At 38.3% G+C, this 19291-nt stretch overlaps 1 protein-coding gene across 2 annotated transcripts in view; it reads right to left on the reverse strand.

Moving 5' to 3' along the window:
• The window catches only part of COG6 (component of oligomeric golgi complex 6), a 60624-nt gene extending 45285 nt beyond the window's left edge, over positions 1-15339 (reverse strand). Inside the window, exons 1-4 of one of the 2 annotated variants that reach the window (XM_054816592.1) lie at positions 15142-15339; positions 14376-14519; positions 13955-14026; positions 10414-10472 (exon numbers count right to left, since the gene is read on the reverse strand). In XM_054816592.1, coding sequence (XP_054672567.1) covers positions 10414-10472; positions 13955-14026; positions 14376-14519; positions 15142-15267 — 401 coding nt within the window. In that variant the 5' untranslated portion in view covers positions 15268-15339. Of the gene's footprint in view, positions 1-10413; positions 10473-13954; positions 14027-14375; positions 14520-14879; positions 15070-15141 lie in introns of those variants that run through there. The other variant, XM_054816603.1, reaches the window with a different exon arrangement.
• Between the last annotated feature and the right edge of the window lie 3952 nt (positions 15340-19291).

Raw genomic sequence — 19291 nt, forward strand, 5'->3', positions numbered from 1 at the left:
ATTGTCATTGGATTTGGTTGAAACAGCAGACAATGTCATTTAGTGAATTAACTTTATTTAGTAGTTGCTCCGAGTCTCTCCTCTTGTGATGGAAATCTCAATTTAATATAAAACCACAAAGCTGAAAAGACTTACACTGGATTATCCCTCCCTTTAGGGAAAAGAAGGAAGGTAGGAAAGAGACTGAAGAAAGCAAGATCTTCTTTGGTTTCAGCTGAGACAAGATCTCCCTGAAACACAGGAGCAGATGGGATGTTGAGAAACTTTTCTGTTCTTTGAACCTGTCTATCTCCTGTGTGCATAACTTTTAAGTGCTCTTACAGAAGATCTCCATTTACTACTACCTCCTATTCTTCAGATTTTTTTTAATGTATTTTTATAGGAGCTCTCAGCAGTAGCCTGCATACTTTCACAAAACTGGGGGCAGGGGAAAGTCTGATTTGAAGAAGTGCAGTATACTGGACATAACAGTTTTTCCAGTCTGCTTTGCAGATTTGTTGGAATTAGGGTTGTAGACTTTCAAAGAACAAGGGCCAGAGTGACAAACTGCACAAACTGCAGGCTTGTTAGCCCATACTGGAACCCTGTGCCCACTTCACTCCTGTGGTTATAAAAACAAACAATTGCAGATCTCACTACTGAATCTCTCTCCTCCTGCAAGTCCCCACTCCGTACAGTTCTCCCTCCATTCCTTTTTTGCTGCTACGAAGAACAAGGCTCAATCAAACATCGTGCTTTAAAGCCATTCCCATCCCTGGCTGTGTCTCTGGCCAAACCTACTGTAACTGCTCACTGACACACTGCACACTTCCAATAATTAACTTTTACAAAACAGAGTCAATATATTAAACTCTAGCATACTGCCAAGTTAAAAGTTCCACAATGTGATCACAAAATAACAGCCTCAAGGTGGCAGTAATGTTTCATCTATCTTTCTCAAAATAATGCTTCAGAAGTAGTGAGAAACATCTATCCTAAACCTAAACTAAAAACACGCATCTGAATTTTGATAAAGCTATTTCTTTTGGGCTCTTTACAAAGGATGTGGGATTTCAACAAGCTACACAGTTTCCAAACCCAGGTTAGCCTCTGCTTATGCTATGAAAGTTGCCTTGGTTATCAATCCAACTGAGAGAGAGATCATATTTCCTAGATGATGGATCAGGAATGAAATATGTAAAGTGCTACGGATCCCTGACGTCTACCTGGCAGTATACAGTATTAATGAGACCAATAGATTTGCAAAGGTATTTAATTTTATATATATATTTTTTTTTCCCTCTGGCATAAGCTAACAGCTATTTAACTAGAATGTAATCAATTTTATTAAAGCAGGGAAATGGATTAAAATATCACTCAAGTTTGCTATAGTTATTTCATTGTGATAAGTGCTATACAAAACACAATACGTAACAAAAGCTAGAGTAAGGGCATATTACAATAATCCACAGCAATCAGTACCTGCACAGACACTTGGACATTTCAAGACCCACTGGCCTTTCTGTAAACATAACAATTTCTGAATTGTGTTCTAAACCTGTGCAGTACAGCAGAGGAAAGGCCACACTGTGCTGTTATCCCAAAGTGGGTTTTTTTCTTCCCTGCATAAAGGAACAAACCTCACAGATCATGGGAACACGGCACCAATGCAAAGGGGGACGTGCCAAGCACTGGTAGACTTTGGAGCTTGGGCGGGGGACGGGAATCCAACAAAGAGCAATTTCCCCCGTTTTAATCGTTACCAGGGAGACAGAATTCTTTTGCAAGAGAGCTCAAAAGGCTGGGAAAACTATGCACTTCATGCACTTTTCCCTTGAACCAAGTACAAATGTGCACTGTTTGTTAGGATTATCACCTAGACAGCTCAAAAAATGAGGTGGAGGAGAAACAGGCTTTTCCAAAGTTTAATTTTATCTTGCCACCAAGTACAGCATAAAAGTCTGCTAGCTTCCTATACTTGGGACAAGTCATAGCAGTATGTTCTGAAATTACTTTCAATTTGTGGTACTGAGGATTCAACACATTTTTAAAGCCTCAAAAAGATGGAGTATTTCTACCTCGTAATGAAATAACAACCATCTTTAAGAGACATGTATAAATACTTTTCAGCAGCAGCTGGAAAAATAATCTTTCTGTGATGGTTTTAGTGGAAGGCAAATATACAAGCCCATTTAACAAAACATATACACACAAGTAACTGTTAGAAAACCACTCTTAAGTACCAGGTACAAAAATGCATTTCTAAATGCTGAGAACAAATGGTTTTATTCTACATTTTGTCCGTCACATCTTTTATTAAAGGAGAACTGAAATATTGTGAGAAGGTATTCAGTGACCAATTCCATCACATAATATAATTATGAAATTTTGTCCTTAATTAAATAACAGGAAGGCACAGAAAATCAGAGTGAATTATCTAACATTCCCAGGATACAGGAAAATAGCAGTAATATTATAGAAGGCCTTAGTGAGACCTCATCTGGAAAACAGATCACAAACCCGATCACCTGTGTTCCAGAACAATGGACTCCCATTAGACCAGAGCTAGCAGGATGATGATGGGAATGGAGAACCTCATTTATGAGAGGAGATACAGGAAGCTCTTAAGATAAAAGACAAGATGAGAAAACAGTCAGTTTTTATCCAAGAATCAGAAGAATTAGTTTGGAAGTTAGGAAAAGGCTTTTACTGGAAAGAACAAGCTTTTGAGCCAAGTGTTCCAAGAACAGCAACAGGTACAAAATACAAAAATAATTAACTAGTTATACATTGAACAGTCGATGAGTTTATGAAAGTCATCATGCAAATGATAGCTGGCAGCAGAAGACTGGACCTGAACTTAGAAGATTTCTTCCATCTGCAATCCCTGTCTAAAGACAGCTAGCCTGCAATGCTGCAGCCCTGCATATAATACATTCTGTTCTAAAAATAAATAGGTAAAAATCAAAAAGGCTAAATCAAAAGTTTAGCAACAGAAGATACTAACTGCACTGAAATTATTCAAACCTTGTCAAATAGATTACTAAACACTAGAATAAAAAAGCTCATATGCTGTAAAACAAACTCATATAATTTAATAGTTTTCTACATACTGACTGGGCTTCCTATAAGCATCATTGATACCTATCTACGAAACAGTCTGGATAAGCAATTTTCACATGCAAAACTTCACAGCAATCGTAATACATATACTTACTAGGTAAATCACTGTTTAGCAATGTTTAAGATAGAAGATACGGTTTCCAACTTGTGAACAGAGAGTAAGTTAAAAAGAAGTGTATTTCCAGTAAATAGATTATTTTCTATCTTACAGAGGTCAGCTAGTTGAGACTATCATACCAAACAGACTCGCACCTTCAGCAAATCTTTTAGACAATCTCATATAAAGCCATTTGAAAGGGGACTGCTTAGTCTAGCTTCAAATTTACCATCGAATTAAAAAATGTTGCCAAAGGCATGAAAATACCACACTCTTCTCTACATCCACCTGAAATAAGATCAGAACAAATGAACTTAACCAGCAGCAAAAGGAGAACTAAATCAGATAGTAGGAAGATAATGAAAAACCAAAATCAATTTCCAGGTAAGACCATGGGCTCTCTGTTCCTGGACTTTTCTTCTAAGAGCAGATTAGACAAACATCACTCAGGAATGGTATCACGTAACTGATTCTGCACTTCTGATGAATGTTTCTCAACCTGTAAGAACCATGCCTCACTTCATACTGATCAAGACTACTTCATGCCTCAACAGAGTACATGGTTGCCAGGTAGAAAAGATGGCAGGAAATAAGGCTTTGCACTTTCTCTGCTCGTCATGGCTAGAATGTGACAAATTAGGGTTTTCTTCAGATCCACTTTAGCTGTTTGGATACCTGTGTTATGTCCTGTTACCTATGCTTTACTTTGGTACAAATCAAGGAAGAAAATCAGGCTCAGAATTTCAAACCTTCACCCTCCCCACAATGACTTGTAATTCAGTTTAGGCAATCACTGCTTTTTCTCATGAAGCATATCCACAGGAATAAATGTAATTACAAGTTTCAAAAGGTCAAGACATGAAATACATCTCATGGTACAAACCACCAGATCACCACTTTTCTCGGCATATGCTGATGAAAGCAAACCTCTCTAACCTGCTACAAATTCTGCTGAACTTTCTGCATCATTTCCAAATTGACTATGACGAAAAAGATATTTTGCAAAAAAGGAAATGAAAAAAGCATCACCAAACAGACAAGCATGAGAGATCCGTAGTACAGCACTGCTGAAGCAGCAGATGTTCACTAAGAAACATTTTTCCTAAGACTTTTGACCTTGTATTGAGCACAGAGGTGACAGTCAAATCATTCACTGAACTCCAAGAACTGTGTTTGGTAAATTTAAATAAAGAGCAAGTCTGAATGTAATTCAATTAAAATAAATTGAAATACACACTGCTGCATTCCAAAATATGTTTGGGAATCGTATTTAACTGTATTTTTAAAAAGTGAAACAACCCTAGTGCTACAGAAACCGATTTTCCAGAATCAATGTAACTAATAAAGACTCTGACATCAAAACACATATTTTGCTGTTTAATAACACAATTAACAGAAGCTAGCAAAAGAAGATAATGTGTAAAGGTGTTCAAGTGCATAATGTCAATGAAAGCTCTGAAACTTTAGCCTGACTCAAAAAGTATCTGTCCAAGCCATTTCCATTCCCATTCTTTCATACGCAATTTTCAGAGCTGCCTTTACTTCCAGAAAACTACTTCTGACTTTCACTGGTTTTCCATTTCTGCAGGCTTATTTTCTGTACTCTCCCTGAGCATATACATACACTGAGAGAATCGCTCTTATTTAATTTTGTAAGAATTAATATTGTAACTATTACCTTCTGGTCTCTTTCTTCAATCATTACATCCACAACTGTCATTTGTGGCTAACCTCAAAGACAATCTTGCACAGTACCTTACCATTAAATGTCTGGTAGAGCTACTATGAAGCCAGGCTTCTGAACTGTTATTCTCTGGTTTGGGAACTGTACTGAACTCCAGGACACTTGTTCCCAATGCAAGGCGAAGTAGTTTAGTATTGCAAGTAGGTTTTTAGCTTCGCACAAAGTAAAAAAGAACTAAACTCAGATACAGGAAGAGAACTGCTAAGTCACAAGGAGCTTTTATTAAAATTTCACTTCAATGAGCAAGATCCTTTTTCTGTCAGCATATTAGCAAGGGCAATAAGCAAACCCACATCTTTTAAAACACAGCAGATGTTGTTTGAAAACAAACTAATCTCCTCGTTACTGTATATAAAGTCTAATGCAACCTGAAAGTAGTATTAGTGTGCTCAGGTAAATGTATAGAAATCTAGTGAAGATACCAGAGTGGAATTTAATTTTTAACAATTCACAGAAATTGCCTAAATTAACTACCTCGGTTTTTCTTCATTATCAAAGTTTGTCACGAAATACATTAAAACAAACGTTCTATTCAAGACTTTACATTATTGAACAGCAATAAATTAACTTTATGTTATAGAGAGAGGTTGAATGGTTTGGACTAATTTATTTCACACTACATGGTTCTATTAAGTTGTGATAAGTCTCAATTTTAAGGAGAGAAGAGGAAAATAAAACACCCTAGTTCCTATGTTAAACAGATTCCATAACTTAAATAATGCAAAGGAAAACTGTTCTGCTTCTAATATACAGTAATTTTAACTAGCCTTTACAGAGAAAATAAGTTCAGAACAAGCAACCTAATTGACCAAAGAAATGCACCAACTCTGCCACATTCACAAATATAAAAATGCAATTGTATTGATGGAAGATTACTTTTTTTAATTTGTTATCTAAGTAACACACTCTATTTAGCATTTATGCCAAATTGGGTGTAAGGCTCACAAACTAACTTACAAGAAAAACAGTGCTGCAAAGCAACAGCCTAAGAATGCAGAAGTCTTAACTTAAATCTGAGATGAACATCTTATTTTCCACCCCAACTATTTAACCAAGTGTCTTAAATGACACATTTTATCAAGATAGGGAGTCATCAGGATTACCTATAGGATATTGCAGATGCACCACAATACCTTCAAACTACAAATTTGAGAGACTACGATGACCAAAAAGGAGTTCAGGTAAGAAACTTAGGAAATTGAAAATCATCGTGAAATATATTTAATTATATAGGTGGTAACACAACGCAAAAAGTACTTAGTATAATAGTAGTATCTGGACAGAACCACTGAGGCAGCCACCCCTTTGCGAGTACTGCAGAAGAATATGTGCAAAGATGAAAGCATGAGCAAGCATTCTTACTTAAAATGTTCATCCCATACTCAAGTTCCAGTGGCCACTCTGCATGTTCGGGAAACTTTATTCTTCAGTGCTGTCACGCAGTTCTTGATTAAAAGAAAAACACTACACAGGTTCAAATACCACATAGGGAAAAACTTCTGAAGAGAAATTTACATTTGCAAGGTTGCACCCTATGAAAATACTGCACTTAGTATTTCAGTCTTCCCTTTATTTGCTTTGTATAGCTAGGGGAATAAAGTTACAACTTTGGCTATTGACTTTTCTTTCTCTGGTTTTGAAATGTCTGTTCTTTTAATTGCAGTTTGTCTTGATAGTAATTATAACATCTTTTGACAAAATTTACTTTCCACAAGAACTGACCAGGCATGAAGAGGGTTTACCCAAGCCAAAGGTTCCACCTGTCATTTACTGAAAACAGTCTTAAGACTATTACCGAAAGACAACTAGGCATCTTTGATCAAAGCCAGAGCTAACATGTATTCTTAGAAAATGAAGGGAAGTAAATGAAAAGCTGTGAACTAACAACTCTGGTATTTCCCTAAGTAACCTTCTGTCTTCATCATATTATCCAAGTGAAGACAGCAGCCCATTTTCCCTAAAATTTCAGACAAATACAAAAATTAAATATTTTCTAAAATGTAAATCCCTAATTACCATAAATGCATTAAATGCATCTGAAAGTTTGCTGTCTCCTTTCAGTTTTAGAACATTGAATCAAATCATAACATTTTCCGTCTATGAAAAAATGGCCAGCTAAAGTAAATGAGATAAATGCTAAGCATAATAGAAGACCTTTTTTTGACCAATAGCTAGCACAACAAATCATTTACTGCAAATGAAAATACTTGCTGAAATCATTTTTTTAAAATGGCTAAAAAACGTCAGAATGGGACTTAATGTAGTACTCAGTGAGAAGGACAGAATCAAAATACCTTAGGGACAGTGTAGACAACTGGTTCAGCAAAATGACAGAATGTATTATCTCTCCATCCTGGTTTTGGCTGGGATAGAGTTAATTTTTCTTCATAGTAGCTAGTATGGGGCTATGTTTTGAATTTGTGCCAAAAATGGTGTGGATTCAGAAAACAGAGATGCTGTCATTATTGCTAAGCAGTGCTTACACAGAGCCAAGGCCTTTTCTGCTTTTCACACTGCTTCACCAGCAAGGAGGCTGGGGGTGCAACAAGGAGTTGGGAGGGGACACAGCCAGGACAGCTGACTCCAACTGACCAAAGGGATATTCCATACCATATGACGTCATGCTCAGCATATAAAGCTGGGGGAAGGGGTGGGGAGGGGGAACGGGGATGACACGTGACGGATGACATTCAGAGTGATGGCGCTTATCCTCCCAAGTAATGGTTGCACGTAATGGAGCCCTGCTTTCCTGGAGATGGCTGAACACCTGCCTGCTGATGGGAAGTGGGGAATGAATTCCTTGTTTTGCTTCGCTTGCGTGCACGGCTTTTGCTTTACGTATTAAACTGTCTATATCATCCCATGGGTTTTCTCACTTTTACTCTTCTGATTCTCTCCCCTATCCCAGGGGGGCAGGGAGTGAGCAAGTGCTGCTGGCCGGGGCCAAACCACGACACTCTGCTATTACAAAATGTTCAATAACTATCATTGTGAAAAAGAAGAACATAACTAATTTTATTTTTCAAGTTAATGTTTAAAAACATACCATTACTCAGCACTGATTTAAGAACTAAACTCACAAACACGGTGGTATAGAATTAGTTTCTTTTAATATTTTGATGTTAGATTAAAAAATCACACAGAAAGTTCTACTATATTGTGCTATTTGAATACAAATTCCCATTATCCTAAACTTCAAGAAACATCTACCTAATTCATGTATTCTTGTGGAAAGCCTATCATAAAATAAACAGCTGGCAGGACCACAGGGAGTAGAAATAGAAATTTGGGATTGACCAAATCTGAAGATGACTTCTGTCTTTCATAGTAAGAAAAGAGACATCTTTTTACAGGAAGAATTCTAAAAAATTGATTATGCTCAGCAATTACTGGTTCAAGGCCAGGTTGGATGGGGCTTTGAGCAACCTGGTCTAGTGGAGGGTGTCCCTGCCCATGGCAGGGAGGTTGGACTCAGATGATCTTTAAGGTCCCTTCCAACCCAAACCATTCTATGATTCTATTATACTGCTTTGTCCTAGACTGCTCTTGCTTTACAGTCATTGTTTCAACTGCCTTCTTTTTTGATGGGTCCAGCTTTCATCTCTGCATTTCAATCACATTTTAGGACAACCCTCAGAAGACAGAGAAGCCATGTTTCACCATTTACCCCTTTGTAGGATAAGAAATAACACCTATTAAGTTGAAGAAATCACCAATTTAAGACCTGTATTTTGTCTGATTGCTGGCAAGATTTTAGCTTTTCAGGAAACCCCTAACATTCAGCAACAGAGGCCTCTTCATGTACCTGATGTAAACCAAGCGATGCATCAGAAGAAACATTTAATGTGTCAAAAGAAAAGGTGACTCCAATGTCCACACAGAAAAAAAATAAAAATCTTTTGCTTAAATTTTTCATAAGCTTAGCCAGGAAAAAAGTTACCTTTGTTAATAAATGACACTTGTTAATAAATGATTCTTCCATGACCATCATGTTGTAAGATCACACATATTGTCTGGCTTCTGCTAGTGGGTACTTCACGTATACTTACAAAATAGCCTTTCAAAAGAAAACTTTTGCCTACATGTGCACTCTGAGGTCACACAGACCCTTAGAAGGACAGGCTACTTCCTAAACCTCTTTTCCTCCTCATACCAGGGGGATGTTCTGTCTCTTATAGGAATTAACAGAAAGTCTTTTAAGTAAACTATCGTGCGAGTAAGGACTATATTGTAAAAGTACTGATGTACAGTCTGCATAATCCCCTTTAATGGAATTTAAGGCCAATTAGACATCCATCATTTGGGATTGGTCTTGGTATCTTCCATTCTGCTTCAGACCAAGGAATCAAAGCAGCTTTCCTTTTCTTGAGGCTACATCAAAGATGACCACTTCTCTGTCCTACTACTTCACATACTCATATTTAAAATAATACATTTTCTAAGACTTGACTTCTGCCCACTTTCTTAAACTGTAACTTTGCTAAATCCTCCATTTTATATCAACCAGTATGGTATTTTATGCAGTTATTCTACATTCAACTTTTAATATATGTACAGATCACACTCTAACCTCACATTCAGACTCTCACAGGACATAATCTACTTCCTACTGAAGTCCACAACATGAACCTACTGATTTTGAAAGCGCACCCAGAGTTATTCAAAGTCATAATTTCTACTAGAAACGTATCACTGGAAATAATTATTTCTAATCTCTAGTGAACTGTATATAATTTTCAGAAGAAAGCTCATAAAGCAAGGAAATTCATTTCTCTACACTGACAAAGGCTAAAGCTGTAAAACCAGATGCCCTAGCCATAAAAACTATAGAGATTACTTGAATCTGTCACAGGTTATTATCCTCTTCCCATGAATAAAACTACTGAAAAGAGCAAAATACAAATCTTTTCTTCCACAAGAGGTTGGAGCACCAAGGGAAAAAGTGGTCTGTGTTAGGTTCATTAAACAGCACTTATCTATGTCAGTTTAGCTTTAAATATGGCAGAGTAGGTTATAAGCCAACTTTCTGTTCCTACATACAGTCCCTGAACAAGACAGTGATTTCCACTGGATATGAAGCATTAACAACAAGAAGACTGTGAAACTGATGAGAGCCTTGAGTAGGTCTGTATCTGTTACAAAACAATATAACTTACATTATTAACTGACATTAGGTAAAGCACATCCGTATTCAGCATGCTGCACCACTGTAACTGATTCTCTTCCCTAAATGGTCAATTTTATGACATAAGCACTAACACATGTTCTTACCTTTTTGTACCCTCTAGTAATAAACTCAGAGTTCAGTATTTTTAATTCCAATTGAGCTACAAACACAAATAGTGTTAAAAACAAAACACAAATACAAAAAAACCCGAAGTTATTACTCAAAAGTGGCAGAATCAGACGTAAAAGAAAATTCCATCAGTACTGTCATGTCTTCAAGAAATAAATAAGGTGGTATACATACTTTTCTGCCTGGAGTTTTGTGGTTTTTACTATCAAGTCTTGGGTTTGTTCCTTTGCTGCCTAGAATACAATTAGAATCATTAATATGAAGAACATAAACATATCAAATGCATTACGCAACCTTTAAAATATTTAATACTTTTGAAGCTTTCTGACTATAAGCAGTTTAAAGAGCGTACTCTTTGAAAAACAAAAAGCCTTCTTGAAAGAAGTATTCATTAACTCCCTGTTTTCAGGAACAAAAACATAAATTAATATCCTTATCCATATACATTTTCATCTTTCTATACATTTATATTCACACAGTTAATTTTTAATTTATATTTAATAAAAACCCATTATTATAAATATTAGAAATAGTTCTGATTATTCTGTTTGTCCATCAACTGTAAATCGTTTGCTGTTACAAAATGAAAAGTGAAACAAGTTCCTTTGGATGCTAAACTGCTCAGTACCAGTGTCCATCCAGCCATTTTAGACAACATGAATACAGCTCTGCTGGTCTTAAAATTTTATCTCTACAGTTCAAGCAGCTTACAGGGCTGTAAAGACCAAATGCAATGCACTTAAGTAGTTCATCACAGCCCTAAATGTTCAGTGATGACAATGCAAGGGAACCCATGCAGAAACAATTCTGCTACGGACACCAGCTGCATGACTAGAGGGACTGCTGCAACTGAAGTTAAAGAGTTCTGAAACTTATCACTCAGCAAGAAGATAAAAGACATCCAGAACTGTGGTTTCCCACTGGACACTACCAGTTATCACTTAGGCAGAAAAATAAGAAGATTTAACAACAACAAAAAAATAATCCTGAAACCAAAATGCATTCAGTATGGAATAATATTGCAAGCAAAGAGGTGGAAACAGACATAAAGATATTCTGCATGAATAATTTCAAGGCTGTAATGGGTCTAAATCACAGCGTTTGAAGAAGATGCCAGTCTCAAAGCCTGTAAGAGGTCTTATGCAAGTATATACGTGCACTGATTCACTTCAGCCTTTCTATCTGCCACACTGCATTAGCTGCAATGGAAAAGCAGCCAAGGTAGAGGAACACTTTGAAAGGTGAAAGGAGGACTGCAACCACTCAAGTGCAACTTCAGTCATCAGAAGGAGATTGAGCTGTTCCACGAATACAGACAGCGGGCATCGCTGTGGTGACAGCTGTTGAATTTTCTAAAGGAAACTATTATGGACTAGCATGCAAATTTAATAAAAACTCAACAGAATTTACTGAACATTTAGTAGTTCCAAAATAATTTAAGATATCTTTAAGCTTTTTATATCTTATATAAATAATAATATTTAATTTTTAAAATTTATTTGTATTTAAACTTTTTTTTTAGTAGTATTGATTTTCAATGCTTCAGCCTAACAAAAAAAGACTCTTACAACAAAAGACTGGACCTGAATTATTCAGTATGGAAATCTATTAATTCCAGACATTATTTTACCCCCTTCCTTTAGAGCTGCAGATTTTAATACACCAAAAAGAAGAAATTTACTTTCTTTCCAGTACTTTCTGGACAGAAATACTGATTGCCAAGAAGAATGCTAACAGCATGACAGCAGAAAGGAAGGAAAAGCAGTTTTTCTGCTACATCAGGAAGCCAGTTTTTATTTATATCCATTCAAATGCATGCCAGATACTGTCATTATTGTGTGTATGTAATCTAAGAACTTGCATCTAAGCAAAACAAGGTAACTGGCAGAAAAGAGTCAGACATGCCAGAAAAATCAGAAAGTTGATATCTGATGTTTATTGTAGATCCAAAATAGAATATTTTTCTCTTCCCCCCCACCTCAGTATACCAATTAAAACTTCCATTATCCTTCAACCCCGCTTTATTCCATTCCAGCACTTGCCTCCTTCTCTCCCTTTCAGCCACTGCGTTTATCAAGTTACTGTCCTGACATCAGATTTGACAGTATCTGGCTATTTGGATTGGATGGTATTATAAACTTACAAAATAAAAAAGGTTAAAATTTTTTTTGACTTATCAATATATAGTCCCTTTCATATCTTGTATTTGTTCTGCTCTCTTAATACATCTCTCCGCACACTTTTCTGCCTTATATGCTGTAGAAACCCCTCTTTCTATCTTCTATTTGCTCTACTTCGTTCATTTTTGTCGTCTTATTCCACTGGAGCACATGCTTGCAAGTGTTCATGTCCTATTACAGACAAAATACCAGAGTATTTGACAACTGAGTGCTAGTTCATGGGCTTATTAACTTACTTTACATTCACATAGACAAAGAAAACATGGGTTGAATTGAGACAAGTTACAAGTTCTACATGGCTCTAGAGGAAACCTCCTGTGGGGCACAGAATGAAACTACCTACTGACTTTAATAGAAAAAGAAATCACTGCAGGGTGGCTCTACTCTGGAAAAAAAAAAAAAATCACAGATGATAGTTACGCTTCATGATCTGAAGACAGAGAAGAGCAAAAATCTGCATGGACACTTGACTCATTTCCACATCTGAGAGTTTAATCAAACAGTTCCTGAACTGCACTAGGGAATACATCCACATTAACAGCATTCAAAGAGATCCGAGACCTCCGAGGTGTTATTATCCACTGCCTTCCAAAATTGAAAATTAAGTACTGCAGTGGGCTACACTGTACTCTCACACTTTTTGGAACCAAGTCAATCAAACTACAAGCGTTCTTATGGGAATTACATACAACAACTATTAAACCTATTCATCTAAGTAGGGGGACACCTAATGTCCCCACACACACATTACAAGGGGAAAAAGCAACTTTTTTCACAGGACTTTTTAGTGAAGAATTCTCATTCACATACTATAACTTATGTGCTATATTCAGAACAGATTTGGTTTGGCAAAACATCTATACTTCAGCATCCGTAAACCTTTTAAACGCATCACTGTATCAAATACTGAACTTGTACACTAAAACCAAGCCAGATTTAGTAACGCGTTATAAACCACAACTTTTTATTTCCCCTAGAATATTATGGATTCAGGACTAATACAAAACAGAATTGGTTTTGCTGCATACCAGCATTTTGAGACAATGTCATGAAACTAAACCAATAGAACGAATAGGGCATGCTAGATTTCTCTCCCTCTTTGGGTTACAAGATACTGTCTTATGAATATACTTGACTACATCTGTTGTGTTTATTTAAATACCTCAATGTGAAAGGCACATACATTTTACATGGAAACACACAACTGTAATTAACCCTTTAATCTCACACACATCCAATCGAATAAAATATTTTCTCTCCACTCACATACAAATGCATATCACATTGCTATTCTCAAAAGAAGTATATTGCTGCATTCTTAATTGCAATTTATAAGAAATTAAAATGACTTTCTCAATATATTTTCTAAACAAGTAAAAAGAAATATATTAATATCCTGTAGTAACATTATACGCATACTATGGAAACATCTCAGTGTCGCTGTTAATCCTCCCAAATAATTATTTATCTTTTTAAAAGAAAGTAGTTGCACCTCAAAAGGAAAAATAAACACAGCATATCTATTCATATATTACCTTCAAACGACTGGACATATCTTCACAGCAGCTGCTCATTGCTTGCACATCTTCATTTATACTCTCAAGCTCCTAAATAAGGTCAAATAACAACTGTTTTAAATCAGAAATGCCAGGCCTACGCTCAGCTTCATCTCACCAAAGTCAGATGCCCAAGTTACAAGGACCATAGTTGCTCTAGGCTCCCTGTTAGTCAATGGAGAGAATGCACCTCTAAAAATCGACATTCACTTGGGATTTTTATCTGTTTGAAACATCACCTCTCTCTGCGCAGGACTTTCATCAAATGATGAAACAGTTTTACTGTAAAAGTACATTTGTCCTGGAAAGTAAAAATCTCTCTTAATCCCTTTTTTTTTTAAACTTTAAATTACATAGCGGTACTCTTGCAAAATAACTAGTCATGCTGTAAAAATGCTACCTCTTTAACCTGCTTGAATATGTGGACAAATTCTTCATTTATGGCTAAGCTTCGTCGTTCAATGTCTCCACGCAAGTTTCTTCGGGTGCGCAAACTGTTTTCGACAAAAAAGGTTGAGAGAGCCTTGAGTGCTTCCAGCATTTCCTAGAAAATAAAAAAGATCTTAACTTTCCATGCAGTTACAAAGAAGTGGGTTACCTAGTCTGTAACCATCCCAAGTTCATGGTCTTCGGAAAAAAACCCCAAACAAACAAACAAACCAACCAAAACTATTACATTAATTTAGAGAAAAAACTACCTAAACACATTCCAGATCAGTTGGTAAATAGTTAAAATAATTGCTGAGTCTTTCTTCTTCTTGTATAACGTACAATTTTGTCTACTGTTATAGAATAGATTAGTCAGTAAGATTACATTCTGTTAAAGCATGACCTATCCATAGATAAAAAAACATTTAAATCAGAGAAAGCTTAAGAAGTACCCTCCGACCTAAACGATACGAACCTCCCTACGATTTGAAGGGAAGGAGCAGGTGCGCGGCATGTTACTGGAGAAGCAAAACTGAATTTTATGTTTAAGTAACACTGCAAACGTCAGCTTGCGACTCCGCAGCGGAACTGAGAGTATGACAGGGCTCGCGTCCCAATTTCGGAGCCTATCGGGGCTCGCAGCCCCTGACGGCTCATCCGGCCGATTCCCCGCAGGGCACTCCCCGCCGGGCAGGCCCCGGCCCCCGCCTCGCCCCCTCAGCCGCCGCCCGTCCCACCTTGTCGTTGTCCAGACGAGTCTCCAGGATCTTGTTGAGTTTGCGGGACAGCGGGTTGCTGCCGGGGGCAGTCGGAAGCCCCGGAGCGGGGGCCACTGCCGGCGGCGGCGCAGCAGTGTCGGCCATAGCTGCGGCCCTCCCCGGCCGCTCGCTCCCAGCGCCGCGGTGGCGGACCGGCTCCGGCGGAAACGCGCTCCCGAGGCTTTGGTTCCGGCAGCTGGTTGTGAGACCTGGACGTGTGGTCCCTGGTACAGGTGGCACTCAGGAGAATAAATAAAAGATTTTAGGTTGATGATAAGAAAAAGGGTTCACTTCCTGAGGTCGGATAGCCGTATTGATTTCATGAAATAAATGCTTTAGGTGTGAGCATAACTCACAAATAGGAAAATAAACAGACTCTTTATTGTATACGCTAAGTATACAGTAAAAGCGTGTCAAAATGAGGAGCGTGTCTTGCTTCGGCTGCGCATTTACCAACACGGCGGTTTTACCCCCGAGGTCTCTGTGCAGCCCCAGAGCAGCCGAGCAGCCTCTCTGCAGCAGAGCCGAGGCGCCAGGGCTGGGCTGGGATCCGTGTCCCCCCTGCCGCAGCAGCAGCCTGCGCTGCCCTGGACAGCCCGGCCAGCCTGGCCTGGGGCCTGCGGCCATGCCACCTTGGTGGGGTTGGGTCAAACATCTGCAGGAGCCCGGCTGTGCGCCCCGCTCCCGCGCTGCAGCCGTGACACGTCCCGTCTTGACGCGATGAAGGGAATTCTGTGAGCTTTTCTGAAGAACAACAAGCAGGTACACTGATGAAGGTAAGATGCCGTGGGAAGAAGATGGCTATATACAGCAAACAGCTGTATATAGATAAGGGTCCCACCATTGCGCCAGCTCTGAAAGCAATGGCACCTTGCACATGCGATTGAAAGCCGGTTTCCATTTCTCTGATGGTGTGTGGCTCAAAAAGTAAAGGCTCGAGGAGTAGCTTAAGTCTTCAGGAGTTTGGGGACTTCCCATTGCTCTTCTGCAGGCTTTTCCTGAAAAGAACTGCAAGCGAATTGAGCAGCCTTTGCCTTTACACCCAAGGTGGAGCACTGAAATTCTGAATGTTTTCATTCACTTTTTTTCTTTTAGTTCGAGTCATTTATCTCAAGAAAAAATTATATGAACAGAGCCCTCCCTGAAATCTTTGCAAAACTTAGGATAGTGATAGGATATTTAGTCTTCATTTTTTGTTTGCTTCCTCACATGTATCGTCTACAAAAAAGGCTAGCTTTTCTGAGCAGCCTGTGTAGTGCCTTGTTTCTACTCTTGGCTAGTCAGCAAGCAGGTTTTCAAGTATTTTCAGACACCTTGTTTCCCTTCGTAGTTTCTGTTTCTCCACCCTATTACACTGATGTTATCTCCTTCTAGATGTCCTTTACTTCTGATTAAGCAGCCAGGAGCCAGGATCTCCCTTCTCCATGTCAGAAGAGAGAAAAAGCATCACAGGTGTGAGCAATTAATATTTAAGCTTGTCAAGAAAATTCTATTATTAGAAAGTTCCCCTCCCAACTATAAATTGGATGTTGTTAGCAGTTTGAACGTTTCAAAAGCTGTTAACCTGTTAGATGGCTTGACAGAGTGAAGGCACACCTCAAAGTCAGAAAGACTTGAACACCCAAACCACAAGTGTCAGATAAGTGAAGACCATTGCCAAGTCTTGTCCAGCAAGCTATACCACAAACATACAAGGAGCCACAAAGATTTTTCTCTATCAGTTAGTACATGCATTTTCTTTTGAAGCATCCAGTTCTGCTTTCAGATGCTCCTTGACGGGTGTGCTCCTTAATGTTTTTCATGAGCCAGAATGCTTCTAGCTAATGTAACACATTGGGCTGCTGCTGCCAGGAACCGATAGGATTTTGAAACAGCATGTGTTTATCTGTGAATGTGTTCTCCCAGGAAAATGAGAATAAATAATCGAGGGAGCACTTTTTAATATGCCACAGCTGAAAGAAGCATTTGTATGAGGACACCAGGGCTTATTTTTGTTCTTTTAGGAATATTAGATGCAGCCACAAAAAAAAAATCCTCTCTTTTTCTGATAGGAATAATATTTGCAGGCTAGATTTTTCTTCAGAACAGATTTTTTTAAAACAAAAATGGAAATGTGATAGTGCAATGAGGTCACTGTCTAAAACTCAGCTGATGTGCCATGGCTGGTATGTGTCACGAAGGCAGGTTTGACATGACATTCTTACCAGTTTGCTTGTCCACCAGTAAACGTTGTCCTCTTAAGTCAACTGGATGTACATTGTGGGATAAAACGATTGGAAGTTTGTGATGTGTAATGGCCAGAAGGGACTTTGATTTCGGATATCAGTTTCTGTGTATCAATGGAAGACAGTTTGTGTGGCATGTGTAATTTACTCAAGCTTAAGTTCCCTTACCAAAGCTAGACACAGCAGCACAACGACAGATGTCAGCAAAGAAATATCTGGTACATGGTGTTTCTGTTGATTTTCTTATCTCAGTTCCTTACTATGTTGGTTTTGGTTTTTGTTTGTTTGGTTTTTCCCCAGGAACAGACAGCAAAATATCTGTTATCACTATGCAGCTGGTGAAAGTGTTCACAAAACACTCATTTGGTGCACTACAGACAGGACCACAGTTTAGCCTGCAGAACAAGGAGTGTGTGGTGTGTGGAATGCCACCTGCCGTCTACATAGCCTGAGCTAATAATGCTGTTGTACTCTCAAATGCTTGGAGGTACACGTAATTTTTGAAGGCAAAGACAAAAAGGTTTGTAGTAGTCACCTGAATCTGTTCCTCAAAAGGCTAAGTAAGAATAAAAGTCCACTGGATGAATAGGTTGACTGGGGTCAAAGACATGGCTGGAGCTGGTATTTCCCTACCCTGTGGCAAAAGAGGAGTGATAGACCAGGACATAAAGGAAATCTTTTCTTAAATACAGAGGAGGAGAAATAGCTATGAGTGTTGTCATAAGCAAATAATACTGAGAAAGGATTTTTGTGATGAAGAAGAAAATGTAAAAATACATTAAAAGAAGAATAATGGAAGGAAGGAAGGAAGGAAGGAAGGAAGGAAGGAAGGAAGGAAGGACGGACTAACTAATGCAAAGCTTGCCTCAGTATGATGCACAGAGGACATAGGACCAGGAGAGATTATGAAGTGAAGTCAGGGAGGTGAAAGGCCATGTAACAGATGCCCATAATTAGCTGTATTTTTTTAAAGTGTAATAGATAAAATGAATTTGACAATGCTAGTGTTACATGAGTTTTACAGGCCCTGATGCTTTCTGATGCAGTGAAGAAGAGCATTTGCAGGAAGCTGGCGATAGTAACTTGCTGCTCAGCTATGCCATCCCTGTGAAAGTGATAATAGCCGTTTATACTGCAGCCCCTATAGAAGATCAGGTGAGTGGAACTCCACTCTGCCAAGCTCTCCACTGTGCACAACATACCTCAAAAGAAATCCATCACTGCCTTATGTTCTTCACAAGTTCTCTGCCATCAAATTATTCATCGTCTTTCTCCAGCGTTTTGATGTCATTTTGTGCTGTGGTTGGGCTAGAAAATCCAACTGATAGGCAGGAGCACAGGAAAATGTTCTGTGTCTTTAAGTCAATTAGAGTTGGATTTTGTGATGGTTTATTTTCCGAGGGGTTAATATTGTAGATACTTTTCACCAAACCAAATCAGCCCATTCCATGAGCTAACAATTTTTCAAAAGCTCAAACAGCGTTGACCCCATTCTGCAAGTTAAAGTATGACTCCATGAGTGATTTGGCCAAAGGTCACTCTGACAGCAACCTGTAGTCATGTAGTGAAACCTGTCTGTGTCCCTTGAAGCTCCAGAAGAATGTACAGTTCTGAAGTTTTTGGTTAGCTCATGCTAGCTCACTTTAGGATTTATTGTCATGCCTCACAGTCAGCAGTAGTGGCTATAATATATGTGATGCTGAATCAGCCACCTGGTTTGAGGAGCTGTAAAACTCCTGTTTGTTATAACTCACTGAAAAGATAACACTAGCAGTACAGTATGTGCTTTAATGCATACCAAACCCATGAAATCTTCCTCTTCATCTCCTGCTAAAAAAACCCAACCATTGATTTCAAGGGAAGTACAGTGTCAGCAAAACTAATAGGATTTGGTCTAAATATAT

Source organism: Grus americana, chromosome 1 (genome assembly GCF_028858705.1).
Source record: "Grus americana isolate bGruAme1 chromosome 1, bGruAme1.mat, whole genome shotgun sequence".
Classification (NCBI taxonomy): domain Eukaryota; kingdom Metazoa; phylum Chordata; class Aves; order Gruiformes; family Gruidae; genus Grus; species Grus americana.